This window comes from Oryctolagus cuniculus, chromosome 1, assembly GCF_964237555.1.
Source record: "Oryctolagus cuniculus chromosome 1, mOryCun1.1, whole genome shotgun sequence".
NCBI lineage: Eukaryota > Metazoa > Chordata > Mammalia > Lagomorpha > Leporidae > Oryctolagus > Oryctolagus cuniculus.
Window position 1 is genome coordinate 18,039,521 of NC_091432.1, and position 26,822 is coordinate 18,066,342.

Sequence of the window (26,822 nt, forward strand, 5' to 3'; positions counted from 1 at the left end):
GACTGGGCCAGAGCAGGGTCCTCACCTCCCCCTGGGAAGGCGGCACTTTCTGGGAAGCAGCGGGGGCGGGGGACTGGCACAGGCCCTGGAGCCCCAGGGGGCGGGCCCCTGGGTGCATCACATGGCTCTGCTGAGCTCACTAAGCAGAGAGGCGCCTGGCAACAGTCTTCTTCCCGTGTTCACTGTGTATTTACCCACAGGGCCGTGCTCTCTGCCTGCCCGCCCGCCTCCACAGGCGAGGGCCACCACCCGGCTGGCTTCCAGAGAGTCGGGCGGCTGGCGGGCGGTCAGGCCACCTGAATGACAAGCAGCCCCTCCTCCAGGCGGGGCAGGACTTCACCAGGCAGGAAATGATTAACAAGTGTTCCCTGAGAGCTTCTGAGCTGCCCCCAAAGGCCCTGGGACCCATTATTCATTTGTGCCTACCAAGTACCCAGCCCTGGCTCCGGCCTTGACCTCTGACCCCTGCCTGGTGCTGGGGTCCAGGTGTGTCCATCCCTAACAGGGCCCCTAGGTGGCCACTAGATTCAAGGTTCTACTAGTTCTAGGTGCCCATTCCAGGTGTGTGGAAGAACTTAAAGCACCCTTTAGGCGTACAGGGGCCCAAATGGGGTTCAGTATCATTGATCTCCTTCCTTGCACTCCATGGGGGTTGGCATCCCAAGTGCCGCCTTGACACGGATTCTCGGCAGCCCCCACGTGCAGGGCCTGGGCTGGGTGTCAGGATGTGAAGACCAGGGAAACCTCTCTCACAGGGCTCACCCTGCAAGGCTCTCCTCCCACCGTGTGGGTCTTCCCACCTCAAAGGTTACACCTGCGATGTCACAGGTGGGACACGGGCCGTTCTCTTTCCCCGCCGCATCATGAGTTCCTCCATTTTTCACTCCCCTGCTGTTCGGCACGAAGCTGACAAAGGGCACCGCTCAGGGCCACGCTGCTGAACCAGCAAGTACAGCAGTCAGCAGTCTGGTTGACTAGAATAAGGTGCAAGACCTTGGGGCCAAGCTTCCCGGATGCCAACCTGGGAAACACGACCTTGGGGCTGTGGCTCTATTCAATTAGCACCACTTAGAGAGGGGGTGTGGCTCAAAACAAGCTGTCGTGCAAAGGTGCCGCTAGCAAAGCATTTGCCAAAAAGAAATGAGAGCAAAGAGGGGACACTCAGCCCAAGAACACCCACTACCTCAAAGCTCTCCACACCATGCCTGCAAGTGTGAACTCCTGTGACTTCCCCCAAGGAAACACAACCACCCCAATTGCAAAACACGCACGGATGGCAACACCTTCAGCAGAGCTGGACTGCATCTTCCTTACTACACTTCTCGGTGCTTTCCCGAAAACTGATCATGGGTTAGGTACTACGTTCCCATTTGGAGGAAAGAACATCACAGGCTTGGCACTCTCTCCAGTCCAAGGTCAAATCCTGCCTTAGGAAGGGGCTTTTGGTATAGCGGTTAAGACGCCACTTGGGATGCCCGCAACCCATCTCAAAGGGCACAGGTTCGTGTCCCAGCTCCACTCCTGATTCCAGTTGCTGGGAGGCAGCAGGTATGGCTCGAGTACCAGGGTCCTTGCCACCCATGTAGTAGGCCTGGAATGAGTTCCTGGCTCCTGGCCCAGCAGTGAACCAGTAAAAGGGAGATCTCTGTCTTTCTGTCCCTCTCTGCCTTTCAAGCAAGTGAAAATAAATAAATAAAATTTAAAAATAAAAATCCTGGCTTGCTCCTCGCTCCCCATATGGGCCTCGCGAGTCACCTGACTTCTCTGTTTCCCCGTCTGTAAAATAACAAACCGCCCAGGGGCCCAGCCTTGTTGTGAGGGTTCCAGGAAATAGAGAGAGAAAGTGCCTAGCATGAGGGCTGGCACCTGTCGGAGCTGAACAGGTGTGCACCCTGCCCCTCCCCTGGGAACCTTCAGAGTCAGGGCCAGCAGAGGCAAGCAGCACGGGCTCTCATCCTCACTCCAAGGCTCCCTGTTTCCAAGGATCCTCCCACCTCCATCATACACAGGAGGGTGGGTATCAGCACTCCAAGAGGGCATCGAGAAGACAATGTCATGTTCCAGTTAGTAGCATTTTATGTGGTTAATCTGGGTCAATATTGTGAGAAAGCAGGAATATTTAATCTTTTTTTAATAAAACTTTTTTTAAAAAAGATGTATTTATTTGAAAGGCAGAGTCACAGAGAGAGAGGAGAGACCAGAGAGAAAGAGATCTTCCATCCACTGGTGCACTCCCAGGATGGCTGCAATGATGGGGACTGGGCTAGGCCGAAGCCAGGAGCCAGGAGCTTACTCCAGGTCTCCCACGTGGATGCAGCAGCCCAAGGAGTTGGGCCATAATCCAATGCTTTACCCAGGGACATCAGCAGGGAGCAAGATTGGAAGTGGAGCAGCCAGGTCTCGAACTGGTGCCCGTATGGGATGCTGGCACTGCAGGCTGTGGCTTAACCTGCTGAGCCACGGTGCCAGCCCCCTAACCTTATTTTTTTTAATCTGTATTTCCAGCTTTTCTGAGAAAAACAAATCAATGAGAGTAACTACCACACTAGGTCAGGCAGGGTTAGGCTCCCAGCTCCAGCACTAACTAGTTGAGGGGCCTTTGGGCAGGTTACCTGGCCCCTTGCACCTCACAGTGTAGACTGTAAACGTGGAGTCTTCCTCAGGATCAAAGGAGTCATTCTGGGTAAAGCACAAAATGCAAAGCCTGAGCGGACAACGGCAGCCAGCACAGTGCCAGTGTACCTAACAGCGGTGAAAACGGTCAGTCTTACATCACATACTCTCTAGTAAAAGTTTAGTAAGAGTGCCTGACCCTTGGCAGGCATCAGAAGTGTTCATTTAAAAGGGGAGTGGGGGGGCCAGTGCTATGGCAGGTAAAGCTACCACCTGCAGTGCTAGCATCCCATAGGGGCGCCAGTTCAAGTCCTGGCTGCTCCACTCCCGATCTGCCTCTCTGCTATGCCCTGGGAAAGCAGTAGATGATGGCCCAAGGCCTTGGGCTCCTGCATCTACATGGGAGACCTGGAAGAAGTTCCAGGCACAGCTCTAGCTGTCGTGGCCTTCTAGGAAGCGAACCAGCAGATGGAAGATCTCTCTCTCTCTCTCTTTGTCTCTCTCTGCCTCTGCCCCTCTGTAACTCTGCCTTTCAAATGAATAAATAAATCTTTGAAAGGGGGTGGGGACACCAGCATTGTGGTGCAGCAGGTTAAGCTGACACCTGTGACACTGGCATCCCATATGAGCACTGGTTCAATTCCCAGCTGCTTGACTTCCAATCCAATTCCCTGCTAATGCACCTGAGAAAGCCTCAGAAGATGGCCCAAGTCCTTGGACCCCTGCCATCCACATGGGAGACCCAAATGGAGTTCCAGGCCATCTGGGGAATAAACCAGCAGATGGAAGAACTTTCTCTGTGTTTCCTTCCTTCTTTTTCTGTAACTCTGCCCTTTCAATTCAATAAATAAATCTTAAAAAAAAAAAGAATGGCATATTCGTTTTAAAAAATAGAATTAAAAAACAACAGAAAAGGAGTTGGATAGGGGGGCAGGATCTGGCCTAGTTAAGACACCACTTGGGACTACCGCATCCCATACCAGAATGCCTGAGTTGGAGTCTCGGCTCCATTTCCGACTCCAGCTTCCTGGGAATCAACCAGTGGAAGAGAGCTCATTCTCTCTCTCTCTCTCTCTCTCTCCCTCTCTCTCTCTTTGATTTTTCATCTCTCAGCCTCTGAAATGCATTTAAAGAATTAAAAAGAAAAAAGAAAGGTATCAAAACTGATCAAGCCTTATGGAGTAATTGGCTTCCAGTGTGTGGTGACTCCACATGACGGCCAAAGCTGACCTCTGCCTGGCCCCTGAACAGGAGTAGTGACCACTGTCCTCTGACCTGCCCACTTCCTCGAGCAAGGCTTCACCTGCTCACCAAACCCACCTGTTGTTTAAAGCCCTTCCCCAGTCTCACCTCTTCAGCTCACTCAACAAACACTAACCTAGTTCGCGACACCCTCAGGGCACCCAGTGAAACAAGAGTTACTCCAGCATGTGCAAGGGCCTGCGGCAAGAACAGCACAGCACACAGGAGGAGTGGAGGAACTCTGGAGTGGCGAGGCCCACGTGGTTGTGTGTCCAGAAATATGCCTGGTGTACCAGCACAGAGGACTTAGCAGCAGCCAGAGGCACAGGGAAGCAGGGCTGGGCTGGGAACAGTGGGCAACTCAGGCTGGTCTGATCACAGCAGTGGTGCCAACAGGGAGCTCCAAGCCAGGAGGCACGAAACCCTTTCTCTGAAAGCCCAAATAACACCGAATTCTCACAACAACCCACAGTGAGAAGGTACTACTCCCACTCTGCACATGAGAAGGTACTATTCCCACTCTACACGTGAGAAGGTACTACTCCCACTCTACACGTGAGAAGGTACTACTCCCACTCTACACGTGAGAAGGTACTACTCCCACTCTGCACGTGAGAAGGTACTACTCCCACTCTACACGTGAGAAGGTACTACTCCCACTCTGCACGTGAGAAGGTACTACTCCCACTCTACACGTGTGAAGGTACTACTCCCACTCTACACGTGAGAAGGTACTACTCCCACTCTACACGTGAGAAGGTACTACTCCCACTCTACACGTGAGAAGGTACTACTCTCACTCTACACGTGTGAAGGTACTAGTCCCACTCTACACGTGAGAAGGTACTATTCCCACTCTACACGTGAGAAGGTACTACTCCCACTCTACATGTGTGAAGGTACTATTCCCACTCTACACGTGAGAAGCCTGCGATTCGGAAGGCCCAGGGCCTGCTCAAGGGCACAGGGCCTGGACTTGGCCCATGTCTGCCTAACTCACTTTCAAGCACCAGGTCATCGCCTACCCACATATCCTCGTTAAAGCACGTTTTCACAAGTTGGAGGTCTGTTTGGTTACCCACTGGGTTTAAGCTTTATTTTGTAGCCTACAACTTTAAATTTCTTATATTACAAACATCTCCCCCTACTCTTTGTCAGGACTACATCATAGTCCACAGTCCCAGCAACCCCCTAGTGCTTAACACCCAACCTCTTGCCTTCCTTTACACAGATCAGCCGGCTGCGTCCTCACTGGGGAACCCAGGCACCCCTGATGCCACCCTCTGCGTGACTTGCGTCAGACAAGGATGAGTAAGACAATGACAGTCAGTGTTAGATCAGCAGGTCTTATTATAGAAAGAACTATTTTCCTTCCCCAACCCACCTCTCAAATTCAACTCCTCGTTTTGCCAACAGTAAGTTCATCTCACGAGGGACTGAGATCTCCGCCGAATTCAAAAGCAACTGATAGAGGCAGGAGGTGCAGAACACTGGGCAGTCAATACCTGCAGGATCCGTGTATGGCTCTGCCTCCCCTCAGCTTCCAGAATCCAGCAGCTCTTCCCAGAGGGAATGCATCTGCCCTCTCCCCCACCCCCGGCAGACCACCCGGCACCTGGCAGGATTCAACCCCAGACGCCCAGTTCAGCACCCACAGACGATACCCAGTTCAGCACCCACAGATGTGCTCTGTGAATACCCTGGATGCTCATGACTGGAACTTGAATGTCTGTGAAAACACCCTGGAGAGAACAGGGAGCTGAAGCCAGGAAGCCAGGCTCACACGAGCTCACACTGTAACTAGCTGTGTGGTCTTGGGCATGCTACTTCTCTCTGGGCCCTGTCAAGTGCGTGGGGTGGGCCAGAGGGCCCTCAAGGTCCCCACCTGCTCTGAATGAGACCCTGACCAGCTTTACAAATGAACAGCGACCTAACTGGCCATGCAAACTCCTAAGTGCAGCTCCCGACCACACAGTTGCAGGGAAGAAAGCAGCACACCCAGGAAGGGCTCTGGCATCTACGTCCCCTTTTGGGGGCCGCCGGCCAGGAAAAGGGGGAGCTCTCAGGACTGCTCTCAGATTCCGAGGTAGAGCTGCAATCCTGACTTTGTATTAAAAAGAAAGACTTGCATCCCATCAGCCTGCCTTCTCATTTCCAGACTCATATGCTCGCCTCACTCAAAACGAAGTGACTGACGCGTCGCAGCCCAGCAAGACGGCGCCGAGCCAACGATTAGACCACCTTTGCACGGTCAGGATACCGCAGCCGTTAAACATGTCACAGAACAGAGCAAGTCACCGCGACACAATCCAAACGGGAGCTTTCCGTCTCTATTTTCTGACTGGTAGTGACAAGCTCTTCACAAAAGCCAGACCAGCTGCGCGTGTGTGATAAAGGGGACCGGGGGCCCTGCCTCTACAGCACAGACAAGCGCAGATGGGCGAGGCCACGGGTGACCTCTAGGACCCAGGAAAGCCTTGCAGGAAGAGGGAGGAAGGAGAAGCCGCTGGCAGTTCTGCACTACCTAGAAACAAAGGCTCAAATTCAAATGCGAGGAAAAATCAATAGTCTCTGGATCACACCCAGCTCCTCAGCCTCCCCTCCTCCGCCCACTCTGGCCCCTCTGCCCCGCCCTGGGGTAGGAGCTTCTGCAGGCTTGGGAACTCCCCACAAAGGGTGGGGATTCCTCCCACACCTGCCTGCACCTGCTGCCTTTCCCTCCCCACCCCCCATCACTGGCTAGGCTCTGTGGATGCTAGCAGCCCCTGTCCCTTATCTCCATCCCATCTGAGTCTCTCCTTCCTTCACACACCTGCTCTCTCCCCCTGCCCCTGTCCCTTCCTCCCTCCCTCTTCTTCTCCCCCACCCCCTTTCAGCTACTTTAAAGGAGGCCCAATGCCAGAAGAAGAGCCCCAGGTCCCAGACAAAGAAGGACGATCAACCCAAGTTCACACCCAGAATCCCACCCACCACCATCACTCTAAGTCAGCATCTCTCTCCTGTCACACCTACACACAGCTGTCCTACTAATGCTGCCCTGTCCAGCACCTCTCAGCCGTGGGGCCCCTCCCAGCGAGCCCACTGCCATGGCCGGCCTACTTGGGGACGGGGGACTGCAGGCTGACTGACAGCCAGACAGGGCTGGGATCTGCCACTTCCTAGCTGTGCAGCTGACTCAACCACACCATGCCTGGGTCCCCTCATCTTATAAAAAGGGTGGGCGTTTGGTGCAGCAGTTGGTACATCACTTGGGATGCCTACTGGAGTGCCAGATTCGAGTTCCAGTGCCTCTGCTTCTTACCCAGCTACCTGCTAATACACACTCTGGGAGGCAGTGGTTGATTGATGGCTCCTGTGGCTGGGTTCCTGCCACCCACACGGGAGACCCAGATGAACTCCTGGCTTCCGCCTGGCCCAGCCTCAGCTGTTGCAGGCATTTGGGGATTGAACCAGTGGATGCAAGATCTCTCTCTCATTTGGGGATTGAACCAGTGGATGCAAGATCTCTCTCTCTCTCTCACTCTGCTTCCCAGGGCTCCAAAGACCACTCCCAGGTCAAAATCCTCCCTTGTGGAGAGCATCCACCGACACCCGCACGCCAGTGTTTCCAGCAGCATCATTCATGAGAAGCCCGCAAGGGGAAACAACCCAAAGGTCCAGCAGCTCCTGAGAGGCCACGCCCTGGGACGGGGCATCACCAGGCCATAAAGGGACAAAGTCTTCACATTCGCGCACACGCAGGTGGACCCTGCAAGCTCTGTGCTGGGGGAAGTAAGTACGCCCGGGTCACCCATCATGTCATTGCACCCACTGCAGAAACAGAAAGCAAACTGGTGGTGGCCAGGAACCGGGGCAAGCAGGCATCAGTAGTAACAACTGATGGACCTGGGGTTTCTTTTTTGGGAGTAACAAAAATATTCTAGAAGGAGATGGTGTCAGAGGCTGCATCATTCCAAACATCTTAAAAACAACTCAATTGGGGCCATGCTGTGGGTAAAGATGCCATCTGTGATGCCTGCGGATAGGCGCCAGTTCAAGTCCCGGCTGCTCCACTTCTGACCCAGCTCCCTGCTAAGGCACCTGGGAAAGCAGGGGAAGATGGCCCAAGTACCTGGGCCCCTGCACCCATGTGGAGACCTGGATGAAGCTCCTGGCCCAGCCCAGCTGTTGCAGCCATTTGGGAAGTAAAGCAATAGATGGAAGCCCTCAATAGTGTGCTCTCTCTCTCTCTCTCTCTCTCTCTCTGTGTCTCCTGTAACTCTGCCAAATAAATAAATCTTTTAAAAACTCAATTGCACACTTTAAAGAGTGAAGTTTATTGTACATGAATCATCGCTCAATAAAGCTATTTTTAATTGCCATCAAACAGTATAACAAAACAATAAAGTGATCGCTATTTACAACCTGAAAGGAAAATCCCCTCGGAGCGCCTCACTCTCTACAAGGAACATCTCAGTCACGCAGGCATCGGAGATGTCCAAGTCCAGGCCCAGCCTGCCCTGCCACAAACACTCCCAGGTCTGCCAGAGTGGATCCCCAGTGACTCTCCCCCGCGGGGGGCTGGGCTCTGGACACTCACCCCTACCCAGCAACAACAGTGCCTGCTTGGCCTTATTCCCAAGGCCAACAGCATCTGACGCTCTCTCTGACCAGTCCTCCTCCTCTCTCCAACTAAACTTGGTTTCCTAGTTCTTTTCACTGCGCTAGCACTCGCTGTGTCTCTTGAGATGTAACCAGGAAGGTGTAGACACCCACCAGGTGCTCAGTCACCTTTCACTCTGCAAGTGGTCGTCCAACAAGCACATCATTCCGTTTAAACCCAGATACTGGAGCACAATCAGCTCCCAAAATGCAATGAGCACACCCGAAGATGCCTGCAGCCAGGTAATCCACCAGCAGGGCCAGGTGGTGCCTGGCCAGAGTTAGATTTCCCAGGTAGCACCAGGCAAGTGCAGATAACTTCAAAACATGGGCAGCGACTTGACATTTTCCCTGACTGGTAAAAATGTTTTAGTTTCTTGAAAAGGACTGCACAAAACAGGTTCTATATGAGTCACACACACATTGTCAAAAAGGGGTGTCAGACAGTCATCACCCATCCCAGCTGGCATGTCTGCAGATGCAAATATTAAAATTAAAATATTCTCTTAAAAATGATTAACACCCAGTGGCTGGTGTGGGCGTAGTAAAACGGGCAGTCTCATGCATCCTGATGGCAATGTAAACAAGGCAGCACTTTTGGAAAGTCGTTTGGCAAGTGCTGTCACATATTAGAAAGGCGCCTGGAAATTAATCCTGAATAATTTCTACTTTACAGAGAAGCACCAGAAACATGAAAATAGTCATCTCTGCACTACTTACAATGATGAAAAAAAGAAAAAACATCTGTGGCTTACGTCCCTAACTGGATAAGGTTAAGTAAATTACAGTCCATCCACTCCGCAGTATTCCGCAGCTATTAAAAATTAAGGCTTGATCGTGTATCACCATGGGAGAGAGTCCTCTTCACTCCATCCTTTACGATGGAAGACTCTGAAACTGTCCCTGCTGTGACTGCAGTTATTTTAAATAAGAAGCCACCCAGGAAAAATCCCTACTGTAACTACTTTAACATTATAATAGTTCCATGATGAGGGAAATAAACGGCTTTTCCCTTTCTCTAGTTTCTAAATTTATCTTAATGTTGTTACACAGCTCTCACACAATTGGGAAAAAAGTAATTATTTTCAAAAGCGACCAAAATCACTTGAACTGTTCCACCTCATTTAAACATTGAGGCTTTCCCAGCCCAAAATAAAGCAGCCACTTGCAATGGGACTCCAGGTGCTGACGCCCCCCAGAAAACCTGCCTCAGTGAGTGGCACCCACCTCAGGCCCACCAGTCACGGTCACACACCTGTGTATCTCCCATAAAAATAATCAAGGCGCAGCCTTGTGGTACAGTGGGTTAAGCCAGCACCAGGGATGCCAGCATCCCACGTCAAAGTGCCCACTCAAGCCCTGGCCACACTGCTTCAAATCCAGCTCCCTGCTAACACGCCTAGGAGGCAGCAGGTAATGCTCAAGTACTTGAATCCCTGCCACTCAAGAGGGAGACCGGGATGGAGTTCCTGGCTCCTGGCTTTGGCCTGTGCAACCCTGGCTGTTGTAGGCATTTAGGGAATGAATCAGCAGATGGAGGAGCTCGCTCGCACTCTCTCTCTCTCTCTCCCCTCCCCCTTCTCTCCCCTCCCCCTTCTCTCTCCACCACTCTACCTTTCAAATACATAATTTTTGGAAAAATTAATAACAATCACAAGACAAGCATTCAAGCAGCAGGTCATAGAAAAAGAACGGATTAATGAGCTGGGGTGACAACAAAATTTACTATGTACTTTTTTTTTAATTGGTCATAATCACAATGCCTGATACAAAAGAGACACTCAACAAACATTTAAGGCAGAAAAATATTTTATGGGAAAATGCACTCTTTCGCCCATCCTCCCCAGAGCACCAAGGCCCAAACACAGGGCACACGCCTGGCCTCAGACGTGTGCTCCCCGGGGTCTCGGCTGACGGAAGCTGTGTCTGGAAGTGCGCACCTCCAACAGACAGGAAACTGGTGAGTCTGTCACCAAGCTGAGAACAAAAGAGTAAGAAAACCTAAATGTCACGAGAGAGCAAATGTCAACAGGGGAGGAGTAGCAGCACCTTACAAGGTTCACAGGTGTCTCTGCACCAGGCCTGCTCTGGGGCCTTCGGGACACAACTCCTAACACTGACGCTAACCCAGCTGCCTGCAAAGGCTTGAACCCTGGCGCGTGGCTGCGGCCTCAGGCTGCCTGCTGGACCTCCATCTCCTGTCTTCCTCTCCTGGATAAGGAAGGCATGAATTCAGAAACCTCCCGCGTTCAGTTACCAGGAGTCCCTGGGCCAGCCTGGCACTCGACACTGTGATTCCACTTTGCAGACAAGGAAGAATCACAGCTCAGAGAGGTTCAGAACCTTCCCAAGATCACACAGCTGCTAAGAGGCGGTGCTGGGATTCAAACCCAAGTCGAAGGGACTCTGAAATCTGTGCTCTTTTCATCACAGCAACCTAAACCCCACCCACAAGGATTATTTCATCCCCCAAACACACACACACAGATGGACTTGGGGACATTCGCAGTGGGTGGTGCTTTCAATTCATTCATCCAATGAACACATTTCTGAGGCTGGTTCTGCTCCAGGCACCAGAGAACCAGAGACAGGAAGGGCACTCAGCAAGCACCCCAGAGGGGCAAGGGGGCGTTCAGGTGTCTGCTGCAACCGGAAGGAGGGTCTCACCCCCAGATCTGAGCTGTAACCACAGCGAGCGCAGAACAAGGGGGCTGGGACGGGGTTGGGAGGGGGGAGGGTCTCACCCCCAGATCTGAGCTGTAACCGGAGCGAGTGCTGAACAAGGGGGCTGGGATGGGGTCAGGGGATGGGAGGGTCTCACCCCCAGATCTAAGCTGAAGGCCTTGCAGGCCACTGCATGGGTTAAACTAAGAGTGCTAGAAGCCATGGAAGGTTTGGGGTCTTTACTGTTTTTTGCTTTAAGACTTATTTATTTTGATTTTGATTTTGAAAGGCAGACTTATAGACAGAAGGGAAAAACAAAGAGAGGCCTTCCACCCACTAGTTCACTCCCCAAATGACCACAACAGCCGGAGCTGGGCCAGGACAAAGCCAGGAACCAGGAGTTTCCTCTGGGTCTCCCACGTGGTGCAGGAGCTGAAGCACTTGGGCCATCTTCCTCTGCTTTCCCAGGCTCATGGGCAGGGAGCTGAGCCACAAGTGGAGCAGCCGGGACTCAAACCAGCGCTTATATATGGGATGCTCACATCGCAGGCGGCGGCTTTATCCACTATGCCACAACGCCAGCCCCAACAGGCCACATTTTCACTCAACTTCGCATCCCTGTAGCAGAGCTTAGCACCATGCCTGGCACATCAATGCCTCTCCCATCCCAGGCAAGGTGGGGGTTGGAGACTAACAATTATTCCCATTTACAGAGGAGCAAACCGAGGCTGGAACACAAGGAGAAATGTGGCAGAGGAATCGACATCCAGGCGCCAAGACTCCCGGAACTGTGCTTACTCTACCATAGCATTCAGAAAAGGGCTCAAATGACAAGCAAGCAGCGTGGGATTGAGAAACCTCCTTTGAGATGCAGCAACCTGGATATTTGTGGCATGTTAAACAATTCTGTTGGTGTAGACCTCCTGTCTCACAGAGAGAAAGTCAGGTATCAACATGAGGCTGACTGCAGACACAGCCAGACTCACCTAGAGCGACCCTCAGGCCACCTCACCAGTACTTGGGAGCAGGTGCTGCCCACAGCACAGGCTCTCGCCCAGGGCAGTTTCCCCTCAAGGGACATGTGGCAAGCTCTGGGGACATTTCTGATGTCACAACCGGGGGAGGGAGCACTACTGGCATCTAGCAGGTAGAGGCCAGGTATAGGGGGGCTAAGCACCCCCATAGTGCACAGAACAGCCTCTCCAAAAATGAATGACCCTGCCCAAAATATGACCATGCCCGGGAAGAAAATCCCTGTGCTACAGGAAAAGATGCAGCCCCTCTGCACCCCACGTATCGGCCATGCACCCCAGCCCCATGGTTACGACAGCTGCAATATGAATGCCAGACTCCAGAGAAGAGAAAAGGGCCCTGTGCATCTTCCCAGGGAAGTCAAAAGGCTGGTCACAGAGGGCCTGAGCCTGATCACGGGCCCCCAACACAGCCTCTCCAAGAACGGCTCTCCCCTCCGGCTCTCCCCTCCGTGCCCAACCTTTTCTCCTTGCACAGCAGGATTCAGGGACCGCCCTGGACAGCAATGTTCCCTGAACACCCTCAGAACAGATCCGTCCAAGCCTGGGGCACTCGGCAACCCTGGCCAGACCTCTGTGTCACTCCACAGCCCCTAAGTCAGGAAGGGTCATGTTAATAAAGAGGTGCAACAGGTACAAACCTGTGAGGGTCTCCTGGGAGCCACAATCTGGATTGGGCACCTCGTACACCTTTCCTAACTAAATCCTAAAAGCACATGACCTGGCCATCATCACCCTCATCGACAGGAACTAACAACTCTGACACCAAAGCCCAGGCCCTTCTCCAGGCCCCTCTGCTTACAGCTCACGCTGAAGTCGTGTCATCACGCCCAACTGCAAGCTCCGTGAAATCCAAAATCACTCCACCACAGGAAGACCCGGACGCAGTGCCATGATGCCAACCGCGCATATGTCAAGGCCCCACGAGCTCAAGAAGCCTTCAGGATCTCAAATCCACGGTGACCCCAGGAAGCATTTCACCCCTGCCACATCACAGCTCTGAGCATCCAGTGTCAACACGTCACCCATTCCACAGGAAGACGCCCACCCCACCCATGAGAATGGCCCCTGTGCCACGCTGTCCTCCCAGGAGACCCAGACACACCCTGACCCACACAGACCCTCCTGTTAGCCCCACACATGACCCACAGGAAGCCCGCAACTGCCTGACGGGAGCTGTGGGCTTCTTCCCTGCTCCTGACTTCAGCCTGGCCCAACCCTGGCTTCTGGGGGCACTGGGGGAACAAACCAGCAGATGGGAGCTCACTCTAGCTGACTCTGCCTTTCAAATAAAAATAATAAAATGGGGGAAAAAAAAGAGCTACCCTATGCATACACAAAACTGTTGTGCGAAAGAGAGATGACACCTGAAATGAACACGTTACTTATAGCCACTCTGAGCCACACCTTAAATAAGCAGTAACAAGTAAGCAGGACAAACTCACAGGGATGATGTGAGAATTAAACAAGCTCAAGTATGTCCAACGGACTTGTAAACTAAAAGGTTAAAAAAACTGTTTAAATTTGTTCAATGGCAAATTATGCCAATATTTCAGCAAAAGAAGACAATAAAACACCATCAATATTCTGTTCCTGGGGCCGGCGCTGTGGCACAGTAGGTTAATCCTCCACCTGCAGCACCAGCATCCCATATGGGCGCCAGTTTGAGTCCTGGCTGCTTCACTTCTGATCCAGCTCTTTGCTATGGCCTGGGAAAGCAGTGGAGATGGCCCAAATGCTTGGGTCCCTGCAACCACAAGGGAGACCCAGAAGAAGCTCCCGGCTCCTGGCTTCCAATTCAGCTCAGCTCTGACCATTGCAGTCATTGGGGAGTGAACCAGCATATGGAAGTCCTTTCTCTCTCTCTCTCTCTCTCTCTCTCTCTCTCTCTGCTTTACTTCTCTCTGTAACTGTCTTTTGAATAAATAAAATAAATCTTTTAAAAAAAATAATGCTGTTCCTTCATGCCAAGCATCTGCCATATAAATCCATGATACCTGCTGTGAAGTGGGTATTACTGTCCCCATTGCACAGAGGAGGACAATGAGGCTCAGAGCCTTCACAGACCTGGCCCAAGGTCACTAAGCTAGGAATGGAGGAGCTGGGTGTGGCTCCAAAGCCCTGCAGCATTGGGCAGCAATTCCTCTCCACCCAGAATCCTCTCCCCCATGACCAGCAGCACTGTCTGCTCTCAAGTGGAGGAGGAAGAAGCCCCCTTGACACAATGACACAGCAACGCATTGGCGCCTCAGCCAGCAGCAGGACATGCAGGATCACCCTACTGCTACCGTGGAAACAGGTGGTGCCATCTGCCCAGAAGGACCCTTGCAGCTCCCATCTCGCTCAATCAGAGCAGAGAATTCTGTCGCCAAATTTCCCATTGGTAACTTAAAATAACTCCTTTTGCCACTAAAGAAAACTGTACCCAGAGATAGGAGGTGGCCACAGGCAAAGCCAGCCAGGGCACAAGACAAAGAAAAACGCTCAAGGAAACATAAGAACTCTTCCTTTTTAATGGATACAGTCAACATCCCTGTGCCACTTAGGGCTAGGACCACACCTGCCATTCCTCCACCATAAACAATGGTTCCTTCACAACCCACAGTCCCTTCCCCTGTATGAATTCAACTGTACACATTGTGGTTCAGCAGGTTAAGCAGCTGCCTGTGATGCCAACATCCCATGTGGGTGCCAGTTCGAGCCCCAAATGCTCTACCTCCAGCTCCCTGCTAAAGTGCCTGGGAAAGCAGCAGCAGATGGCCCAAGTGCTTGGTGCCCCGCCACCCACGTGGGAAAACATGAGTTCTAGGGTTCTGGCTTCAGCCAGGCCCAGCCCTGGCCGTTGTGGCCATTTGGGAAATGAACCAGTGGTTGGAAGACCTCTCTCTCTCTCTCTCTGTCTCTTCCTCTCTGTTAACTCTGCCTTTTAAATAAACGAAACAAATCAAAAACAGAACTACAATTTCAACTATTCTATCAGAGAAGTCTCCACTATTCCACATTGCAAATTTTAGTGTGTGTGTACAGAATATACATAACCCACTGGGGATTTAATCTCTGTTCTCCGAACTAGGAGATGTATAGCATAATTTTGACAACTAATAATTTTGACAACTAATAATTTGTCCTAACTTCAGAATTGTTTCTTAAGTAAATAGGAACCTTAGAAATTCATAAAATGTTATTCTCATATGTCTATACCCATTTGCAAGGAACTTTAGTATAATCTGATCTCACTCATCCAACTGCCTGTGTGAGAGGTAGTACTATTATTAGTATTTTATAGACACCCAGGATCAGAAAGGTCAAGGCACCTACCCAAGACCGCACAGCTCATCTGGTGCTGGAGCCAGGACTCTAACCAGCAGTCTGGTTCCATATTCTGTGCTCACTTCACCTCCCAAAGGTCTTATTTATCTCTGAGTTCCTAAGGAATAAGGGCTACATCTAAAATAGCTCAGAGTGGCGGCTGCCACGTGGAATGCCTCTGTATCACATACTAGAGTGACAGTTCGAGTCCCATCTACTTTGCTTCCAATCCAGCATCCTGCAAACATATCTGGGAATACAGCAGGTGATGGCCCATGTGCTTGGGTCCCTGCCACCAATGTGAGAGACATGGATGGAGTCCCTGGCTCCTGGCTTCCACCTGGCCTAGCCCTGGCTGTTGCAAGCACTTCAGGAGAGAACCAGCAGATGAAAGAGCTCTCCCTGTCTCTCCCTCTCTCTCTCTCTCTCTGTCACTCTTCTTTCAAATAAGTAAATAAATTAATCTTTTTGAAGAAATGAAAGTTGTATACATCAACTACAAAAAATTAATTTTTTAATGAGGAGGGAGCCGACAAAAAAAAAGAAATGCAATGATATTTGCCAAAAACAGGCAAAGATAGTCAACTAACTCAAAATCAAAAATACAAACATAAGTAACAAGATAGGATTTTTCATCTCTGAGACTTTTAAGAATGTCAACTTAACAATTTAACAACCCTCAGTTCAGGTGAGGGTGTAGACAAACAGGCATGTCAAACCTGAGGATACAGGTGCAAACTGAGTCAGCATTTTTCTGAACAACTTAAGAAGGGTCATCAAGTATTAAATGCACACAGCTTCTAATCCAGCCACCCTAAAACTAGACATTTACCCTATGAATCTACTTGTGAAGGTTATAAGAAATACATGGGGGCCGGTGCTGTGGCGCAGTGGGTTAATGCCCTACCCTGAAGCGCCCGCATACCATGTGAGCACTGGTTCAAGTCCCAGCTGTTCCTCTTCCAATCCAGCTCTCTGCTATGGCCTGGGAAAGCAGTGGAAGATGGCCCAAGTGCTTGGGCCCCTGCACCCACGTGGGAGACCCAGAGGAAGCTCCTGACTCCTGGCTTCAGACAGGCCCAGCTCCCACCATTGAGGCCATTTGGGGAGTGAACCAGTGGGTAGAAGATCTCTCTCTCTCCTTCTCTGTGTCTGTAACTCTGCCTTTCAAATAAATAAATACATCTTTAAAAAAAAAAAAAATGCAGAAGGGCCAGCGCCGCGGCTCAATAAGCTAATCCTCCGCCTAGCGGCGCCGGCACACCAGGTTCTAGTCCCGGTCGGGGCACCAGATTCTGTCCCGGTTGCCCCTCTTCCAGGCCAGCTCTCTGCTGCGGCCCGGGAGTGCAGTGGAGGATGGCCCAGGTCCTTGGGTTCTGCACCCCATGGGAGACCAGGAGAAGCACCTGGCTCCTGGCTCCTGCCTTCAGATAGGCGTGGTGCACCGGCCGCAGCGCGCCAGCCACGGCGCCCATTGGAGGGTGAACCAACGGCAAAAGGAAGACCTTTCTCTCTCTCTCTCTCTCTCTCACTGTCCACTCTGCCTGTAAAAATAAATTAATTAATTAATTAATTAAAATTAAAATTAAAATAATACAGTAGAGGGGTGGAGAGGGCATGTGTGGGGAGTTTCTGACTGCAGAATTTTTAGCCTGGTCTTCCAGGGCTGCCTTGAAGAATCCATGCAACTCCTGAGGTTGTACCCAAGATTGCAAATAGGTGCATGCCTTCCGGAGAGAGGACTTTCCCCTTTACATCTTCTGGAGGGGTCTTGCGTCTCTCTCACCCAACCCCTCCAGCCCCCAGGAAGGGTTAGGAGCTGCTGTGTGATAAGCTCCATATTGGTGCGGAGTTTTAACATTCACTGACTTATGCTCTCGGGAGCCACGGAGCAACCCGGGGCTGGGGCCTGGCCGGGGCACCCAGACAAACACGGCCTCACTCCCGCCCTGGAGAAGCAGAGTCTGTGGACAATGACAACAGCGCCTGTCCACGCCTCAGAAATGGCAACGGGGACACTTCCCTCTAGCAGGAAGAAGGAAAAGTGGAACTGAAAATCATTTGCATGTTTAAAATTAGAGCTCCTGTGGGAGCTGACACTACTTCACTTTCCAAATGCCCCCCATCTGCCATCTCACGGCCACCACCCCTCGTCCCAGCAGTTCCACGCCATGGAAATCCTGAGCCAAGCGGATGGCCACCGCCATCACTCGTAAGGAAGCGGTAAAAATTTCCCACGGCGCCTGTCCTCCAGAAAAGCCACCGGAAAGCCGGCCACAGGTGGGGGGGACACGGTGACGGCAGGGGTCTCTGCTGGGGGGGACATGGTGACTGCGGGGGTCTCTGTTCTGGGGCGGGGGGAATACGGTGACTGCAGGGGTCTCTGCTCCGGGGGGGAATATGGTGACTGCAGGGGTCTCTTCTCTGGGGGGGGGAATACGGTCACTGCGGGGGTCTCTTCTCTGGGGGGGAATATGGTCACTGCAGGGGTCTCTGCTCTCAGGGAGCCGTTGCTTCTGGGGCCTCCACTCGGGAACTCTCGGCCCTCTCACCAATGCTCCTCCTGGGGCAGGGGCCAGGCCTTTCTCTGAAGGGACAACAGGAACGTCACCCTCACAGTTTCCATCACAACGCTGGTGCCCGGCAGGGAGGAGCCAGAGGGAGGCTCTCGTTCCCCACTGTGGCCACCACTCATCTGCCTGTCCCCTAAGCATAAGCTCATTTTGCCATAACCACACCGTATGATACTTCTACAGCTACTTAATATTTTTCTTTGGCTCAACTGTTCATTATATTTCAACAAATTTATTTTTCATGGCACTATATTTAGCCTCATCTCATCTAAACAATCATGGGCTGTACATGTACCTAAAATTTTTTTATCAATACCTCCTAAAATAAATACTACTTAACACTGAAGAAAAAAAAAAAAAAAAGTAGGGGCCTGCATTGTGGCACGGCACTAAGCTGCAGCTTGCTACTCCAGTATCCCGTATCTGATCCAGTTCCCTGCTAATGTACCTGGGAAGGCAGCAGGTGGTGGCCCAAGTACTTGAGGCCCTATCACCAACCTGGGAGACCAGGATGGAGTTCCTGGCTCCTGGCTTCAGCCTGGATCAGCCCTGGCTGTTGGGCCATTTGGGGAGTGAACCAGTGGATAGCAGATCTCTTTCTCTTTCACTCCACTTTTCAAATAAATAAATAAATCATGTATTGTATCCGCGCTAAGATCATCTTGTGCATGCCCAGGACTGCTCTGCACCACTCTGTGGGAAACTCTGCATAAATACTGGTCCCACAGGGCAGGTGTTTGGCCCAGTGGGTACGACACCAGTCAAGGGGCCAGTGCTGTGACACAGTGGGTTAAAGCCCTGGCCTGCAGCACCCACATCCCATATGGGTGCCGGTTCGAGTCTCGGCTGCTCCACTTCCAATCCAGCTCCCTGCTAATGTGCCTGGGAAAGCAGCAGAGGATGGCCCAAGTGTTTGAGCCCCTGCACCCATGTGGGAAAGCTGGAGGAGGCTCCTGGCTCCTGGCTTCAGATCAGCCATTGCAGCCATTTGGGGAGTGAACCAGCGGATGGAAGACCTTTTTCTTTCTCTCTCTCTCTCTCTCTCTCTCTCTACCTCTTTCAAATAAATAAATAAGTCTTTAAAAAAAAAAAGTCATCAGTCAAGTATCCTGTGTCCCTTACCAAAGTGCCTGGATTCCAATGTTGACTCTGCTCCCAATCCCACCTTCATTGTTAATGCACACCCAGGAGGCAATGGGTGATGGTGCAAATCCTTGGGTCCCTGTCACACATGTGGGAAACCTGGACTGAGTTGCCAGCTCCCAGCTTCAGTCTGGCCCATCCCAGGCTGTTGCAGGCATTTGGGGAATGAACCACTCTCTCTCTCTCTCTCTCTCTCTGTCTCCTTCTCGCTCTCTCGAACAAATAAAAATAGATATTTTCAAAACTTTAAAAACACTTTGTTCTATAAACTTTCTGAAGCCCCCTTTCTCCTCCCCCAAATTACAGCCACAGCCGCCACTGGCAATGGGACTGTGCGTCAGGTTTAACGTGGCAGTTCCTCTTCTATCTCATTCGAGCCCCTCAACTACCCAGTGAAACCGGAAGTATTAGTCCCATTTTCCAGATAAGGAAAGGAGGAGTCACAGAGGTGAGGGAACTTGCCCAAGTTTATGTAGCTACTACAGGACAGAGCAAGGACCCAAACCCAAGTCTTTCCATTCCAGACCTCAAATTGTCTCCACTAAGGCAGGTATGCCTCATCAACTCAGGCCACAAAATACACAAGCAGGCCAGAGGGTGTTGGGGTTGTGCCTGTTACCAGTGGGGTGATCCTACAGGGTGTAGGCAGCGATGAACCCACACACTCTCTGCTCTCCCCCAAACCTACTTCTTGCCACCACAGTCTGCCGCCCCATCCCTTGGCTGCACACCAAAAACCTTCACCAACACACGGGACGTCTTAAGGCAAAGGACAACAGACTGGGGCGGAAAAGACAAAGCTGGCTGCATCCCACACTAGCGAGGACTTGGGCGAGCTCTGAAACTCAGCTTTCTCTCACATAAAAGCGGAACATGAACAGTGCCTACCTCCAAGCAGGTCTGAAATGGTCCAATGAGAAAAGGCATCAAAACTCTCAACACAATGCCTGCCACACATAATGTCACCTATTAATTCTATACTATCCACAGCATTATGTTAGAAGGGAAAGACACAGAAAATTGCCTCTTATCCTACACTCAAAATAACTCCCTTGGCCAAGAAGTGAATGGACTAAGAAGTAATTACCAACAAGGCACTGGCTCAACCCAGGCCTACAGCAACTCCTGGGCCTCAGCCTCAACCCCAAGCAAAAATTACTTTTAGGAGCTAAATAACCTCTTTGCTGACCGAAATTGCTCACTCGGAAGCCAGGATTCTCCCCACTTAGGAAAGCTTGGGTATTCCGTGGTTATCTCTATCATGGGCCTGAACTTGAAGTTAGCTCTAAGTCACCGGCTAACCATAAACCAATCTGCTCTGTTTTCTTAAACTGTCTGCAAACAAAACATAAGCATTTGGTTTTTCCGTTCTGAAGCTAAGCAAAAATATTTAAGTTGCCCCTATGAGCATTTAACAAGCAGTTTAAAGAGGAGGCAAAATATTTTTTGTACTCTGGGTGAAGCAGGTAAGGAATGAGGCTTAAAGATTAGCTATAAGAGATAATAAACATAGTTATTATTCACCAGGAAGCAAGAAAGCAAAGAAACTGCAAACCAAAACCCTGTAAGAGGAAGAAAACAGCCATCAGTCACCAGCTTTTCATTTTCCATTTTAAGGCAACTCAAATGTCACGCTGATTTCTTGAAGACTGTCAGAAGAGGGGGTGGGGGCTGCTTCGTCACACTGCCTAACACATACACACACACATACACACACACACAAACCCAAACAAGTGTGCACAATGCTGCAAGAATGGGTGGGGTCAGATACTGCAACCAGCAAAGTCCCTGGGCTAGAATCATCTCTGACCATCCTTCCTGTGTGGGAGAACAGGAACGAGATGCCAGGGTCAAAAATGGCTTTCCCAGGCCGCCTAAGTACTGAGTCGTCCAGTATCTCAGCTCCCAGCTTCCAGACCCCGTCCTCATCAACATCCAAACGGAGCTGTGTCTTTTTTCAACCTACTATGGTTGAGTCCATCTTAAAACACACACTCTCCCTCTCTCTCCCTCTCCCTCTCTCCCTCTCTCTTTCTCTCTCCAAGCCTCACTAAACCAATCAACAGTTAGGGAAACAGTATATTTTCTCTCATTTTCTAAACAAACTTCAAAGGGGAAAAAGTGCACAAATATGATTCGATTTTAAAAACTTGATTTACACTCACATGTTAGGAACACAGTGCCTATGGTTAAAAGAGCAAAGTGAAGGCACGGCTCAAAAAAAAAAAAAAAAAAAAAAAAAAAAAGACAAGACCAGGGACAAGCAGCGTCCCTGGCTCCAGCATCCTGGCTTCCCTAGTGACCTTGGACTGCTCCCTGTCTTCTGTGGTTCTCAAGTTCAGGGGCGTTAGAGCTATCCTGGAAGGCAGGTCCAGCTCAAAACTGAACTGCACGATTCCTTGGAAAATATCCAGTATTAAAATGAAGAAATGATTCTTCAGAGAGCCCAATATTTCATCACGTATCCAAAAACAAGAAACAGAGCTGTGCTGAGTTCCTACAGAACCAACCAGAGAGGAAGGAAATATCAGAATATATGACAAGTGTGGAGTAGCAGGATGCTAATGAAATACAAGGAAGGATTGGGCAAGAAATAAATTTACCCAAGAAATTTTGTGCTGATTCAAAGCACAGCTAGCAACCATTAATATGGCTGGGGTCAAAAGAAAAAAAATTAATACATGTACCAAATTAAACTAAAAATAAATGAACCAGGTGGTTCTTGAGTGCAAACTTTGGTACAAGAGATCCGAAACTATAGGCAATTCTTTCTAACCTCTTAGAGGGCCCTCCCTGAATTTCCTCACAGGGACAAGGATAAAAGCTCACGTTCACTACCCTTAATGATAACCCATCTGGACACCCTCTGGTGTTTACAAAGCCCTTCCAGCCCTCGCACGGATGGAAGCTCCCGGAACAATTCTATCAGACAGGTGGAGTCACACCCATTCCACAGATGCTGTTCACTGAGCGTGGTAGGACGCTGATGGTCGGCCCTGGCCCTGCCTTCAGACACCTCGTCCAGTTCAGTGCCCTCTGCAGGAAGTCCCTCCGCCTTCCAGGCCCTCAAGACAACCCGTGGAGCGCCTGTTGGGGACCCTGCAAGCGGCCGCCAGCTCCTTCCCGTCCTTTTCCCAGGACTGCACTGCTGCCCCAGGGCTGATGTTTTGTTCTGTTTTGTTTTTTTTCTCAGACAACCCTGCATTCGTGCGTCCAAAGTTTCCCCCTGAAGCCAGCCAATAACTGCCTTCCCCGGCTTCCCATCGCAGGGAGAGCCGGCGTCTGCATCCAACAAGGCAGATTCTCACGCGCGGGGGCATCACCCGCGCCACCTTCCCCGGCGCGCTCAAGACCCGGGCAGCTCCCGGAAGGCGGCGGGCACGGAGCCGCTGGCTCAGCTCGGGCGCAGAGCGGCACTAGGTGATTCCGCTCTTTCACTTCTCTCGCTCAGTTCCCTATCTGAGAAATGGGAACGTCCCCCCGCCCCCCAGCCTCGCCTCCCACCGCCACGGGAACTGCCAGTCCCCAAAACACCAGCCCCAGCAATAGCTGAAATATCGAGGCGGCTGGGGGGCAGCCGGCGTCCACAGAGCGCGCACTCAGCGAGGGGACAGCCAGCGGCGGATCCCCGCGGGGAGACAGGGGAACAGGCCGGCTGCCCTGGGGAACGCCTGCGCGCGGCCCCGGGCCTGGGAACTTTCCGCAAAAACAGCGCCCCAGGCTCGGGGCTACGGCGCCTCGCCCACCACCCCGCAGCCCAGTCCCGGCGCCCCCGGGGCGGGCGACGCTGCCCTTCGGCCCGGCCCCTCGGGCCCCTGCAGGCCAGGTCGGAGGTCGGCCGCGGCTTGGCCAGGCCGGCAGTGCTCTGCGTCCAGAGCCCTCCGCAAACACGCCCCCTCCGGCCGCCTGGCGCGCGCGAGCCGGGCCCGCGCTGGCCAGATGGGACCAGCTCCCGGCAGGGCCGAGCCACAGACCGTCCAGAGCCCGCGCGGGGGCTGCCACCAGGAGGCTGCAGGCTCCCCGGGGACCCCGGGGCCCTCTGCCCTCCCCTTGGTACCAGACAGTCGGGGACGGAGCTCAGCCGCCCGCGCGCGAGGCCGGCTGGGGTCCCCACCACCACCACCACCACCGGCAAGCTCGCTCCACGAGGGGGACTCCGAGGATCCGCACCCCCTTACCACCTTCCCCGGGGCCCCCCAATCGGGGTACACCCGGGCAGGTGCAGGGGATGCCGGTCCCGGGCCCCGCCCGGGCCCACCCGGTGGCTTACCTGGCCCAGGCGCAACAGCAGCAGCAGCGGCGGCAGCGCCCGGCGCAGCCCCGGCCAACGCGGAGGCGACCGCGCCTCCAGCGCCGCCGGCTTCATGCCCTGCGCGCCCTGGAACGTGCCCGGGACGCGCGAATCGGGCCCCGCCGTGCGCCACAGCCCCGGCTCCCGCGTCGCCGCCTCCAGCCGCCGCCTCCGCCTCCTCCTCCGCCAGCCGGTCCGCCTCGTCCCCGCTCCGCCCGCCCCGGGCTTCCCCGGGGACATGGCAGCGGCGGCGGTGGCGGTGGCGGCGGCCACACGGCGGGGCCCGGCGCGGCTGCGGCGGGGGGGCGGCGTCCCTGGGCGCGCAGGGGCTTCGCGGGGCGGAGCGAGCGGCGCCCACCCCCCGCGCGCGGCCCCCTGCTCCCGGCTCCCGCGGCTCGCGCCGCTCCCGCTGCCTCCTCCGCGCGTCATGCGGCTCGGGCTGCAGGGAGCCGCGGCGAGCGCTCGGCCGCCTCTCCTCCCCTCCCCCTCTGAATATTCATCGCTTCCTCCCGCCCCGGCCGGCCGGGCGGCTGCACAGCGCCGCGGCCCCTCGCGCCCTCGCGCCGCGGCCCCCGCCCCCACCGAGCCGGCCGGGCGGCGGGGAGGGGGCGGCGGCGCGCCCCGCGCGCGCCCTGGCGGCTCCCCTCGGGCGAGCTGAGGAAGCGCCCGCGCCTTGGCCGGCCCCTCCGTGCAGCCCTCCCACATTCCTGGGGCTCGGGACCAGGACGCGGCTCGGCTGCGGCGCCGCCACGCGCCGGCGATGCTGGCTCCGCGGCCGGGGGGTTTGGGTCACCAGCTGTTGGCCGCGGACCTGGGACGAAGGCACGGCCCGGCCTGCTTGCAGACAGCAACGCGTGGGCCCTGGATGGGCTTGGGGAGGGTTGCGTGAACTCTGGACCTGCCGGAGATGGGCTGGGTGCTGTATTGTCCCGGTCCCCTGGCCAGGGAGGCCGAGAGAGATGGCGGAGGAGCCTGTCCAGCAGGCAGGAGTGACCCCCTGGGGAGGCACTTCACCTTCCTGCGCCTCCGGTGCCTCGTGTGTGAAATAACAACACTAGTACCTATAGAGACAGGCTTAGCTGGCCATTAAATGGGACTCCCGGGAAAGTCCTAGGCATCTTCGTGCTACACAGTGATCCTCCGAGTGCGTTAGCACTTCTGGAAGCTTCTATGGGCCTGTCAATGAGGCCCATGATCTGAAAGGAATTAAAAGGGAACGCAGAAACCGCTGGCCCCAGCACAGAGGAGGGAAGTGAGGGTCTCGGGGAGGCTGGGCCACTTGCCCAAGGAGAAGTCTAGAGGGGAAAAGTCAGATCAGTCCAGGGGAGAGAGTAATTCAGAGGGGACACAAGGGAATGGAGGGCCGGCAATACCTGAGAAGGCTTTGAAGGGTGGGTTGAATATCACCAGGCAGATAGAGGGGTGGTGTCTCAGGGAGTGGGAGCAATTTAGCATAACCCAGGAGGCAGGTGCTTCTGCCTGGCTTCTGAACAGAGGGTGACTTTGAAGCCCAGGATAAGAAGGCTGGGTTGGGGGCAGGCACTGTGGCAAAGCAGGTATAGACTCTGCCTGCAGTGTCGGAATCCCATATGAGCGCCGGTTCAAGTCCCGGCTGCTCCACTTCCGATCCAGCTCTCTGCTGTGGCCTGGGAAAGCAGTAGAAGATGGCCCAAGTCCTTGGGCTCTTGCACCCCTGTGGGAGAACCAGAAGAAACTCCTGACTCATGGGTTCTGTTGGGCGCAGCTCCAGCTGTTGCAGCCTGTTAGGGAATGAGCCAGTGGATAGAAGACCTCTTTCTCTCTCTCTCTGCCTCTCTTTCTCTGTGTGTGTGTAACTCTTTCAAATAAAAAAAAGAAAAAGGAGGCTGGGTTGGAGCTGTGTGCAGTGAGGAGCAGGCCGCTAGGTGCCATGCTGGCCTCCAGGTACCTGGGGCTCCAGGTTCCCAATCTGCAAGACAGAAATAGTCTCAAAGGATCCAGGCTGCACACAGGGACAAGGACAGCAGACAGAGGAACCTCACCTGTTGACTTACACACCTTGTCAACTTTTGCTTAAGCATTAAGTAATTATCATAATCCAGTAAGGATTCTGTTCCTCCCTGCCTCCTCCCCTCCTGCAGTAGAGACAGGTGTTGAAAAGGTGTCCGCGTCTGTGGTGACCTGAGGAAAGGAAAGTCAGATGCGACCAGGCGGGCAGGCTGCCCCAGACCCCAAGGACCCACCCAGGTCTCAGCAGACTCAGACCTTGGATCGCAAACACTTCGGGAGCTCTTCTGTGCACTGATTTTCTCCTGGATAAAGTGCAGGCCCTGGCATACGTGTTGCCTGGAACCAGATCTCCCTCCTGCGCGATGATGAAGCAAAATAGACAGGCAGTTTGAACAAAGGGAGGTAACTCACCTCTTCAGTCGTGAACAGATGACACCGGCTTAGCGACCTACATGAGAAATGAAGTTCAACGTGAGTAGGTGTGGCGTGAGCTCCCTGGGGGCAGGGGTTGGGCCCCCCTCACCCTGGCTGTCCTGCAGCATCTCACTGTGCCTTGCCCATTGCAGGAATGCAGTATTAGTGCAGATGCATGGTTGTGGAAAAGTATCCAGGGGTAGCACGTGAAAGCTGAGTTTTCCACAAAGATGATCGGGGATGGACATTCCTTTCACCCAAGGATTTGAGACCAAATTTGAGGTGACGTGACTCTTCTTCAGACGTCACTTACCCTAGCTACAGCTTCCCAGGTACCCCTCCATCCATCCATAGCTCCCTTAACTTGAACCACAGTTTTGTCTAAGGTTTATTTCTTTGAAAGGCAAAGCAACAGAGAAAGAAGGACATACACACACACACACACACACACACACAGCGCTTTCACCTGCTGGCTCACTCCCCAAATGCCCATAACAGCCAGGGCTGGGTCAGGCCAAAGCCATGAGCCAGGAACCCCATCCTGGTCTCACACATGGTTGGCAGGGACCCAAGGACTTGGGCCAGTCTCTGCTGCCTTCCCAGGTGTGATAGCAGGAAGCTGGATCAGAAGCTGAGTAGCCAGGACTCAATCCAGCATTCCGATATGGGATGCCAGTGTTGCAAGTGACAGCAACTCCCACCACTCCACACCGGCAACCCCAATCGCAGTTTTTCATTGCCTGTTTATTCAGCCATCTTCCTCATTGGACTGCGAGTGAAAACCACTTGAAGGCTGGGCCTTCGTCTTGTCTATCATTGTATCCCTGGCATGCACCAGTCACTCAGAAAATATTTGTTTAACTAAATTAAATGCATTCCTTTGAATAATAGAGATACTAAATATATGTCTGC

The 26,822-nt window shown here is 53.1% G+C and overlaps 1 protein-coding gene across 1 annotated transcript in view; it reads right to left on the minus strand.

Annotated features, from left to right (window-relative positions):
- PTPRJ (protein tyrosine phosphatase receptor type J) overlaps positions 1-23,999 on the minus strand; it is a 177,296-nt gene extending 153,297 nt beyond the window's left edge. Inside the window, exon 1 of the mRNA XM_017348393.3 lies at positions 23,487-23,999. Coding sequence (XP_017203882.3) covers positions 23,487-23,936 — 450 coding nt within the window. The 5' untranslated portion in view covers positions 23,937-23,999. The remainder of the gene's footprint in view (positions 1-23,486) is intronic.
- Positions 24,000-26,822: the final 2,823 nt, after the last annotated feature.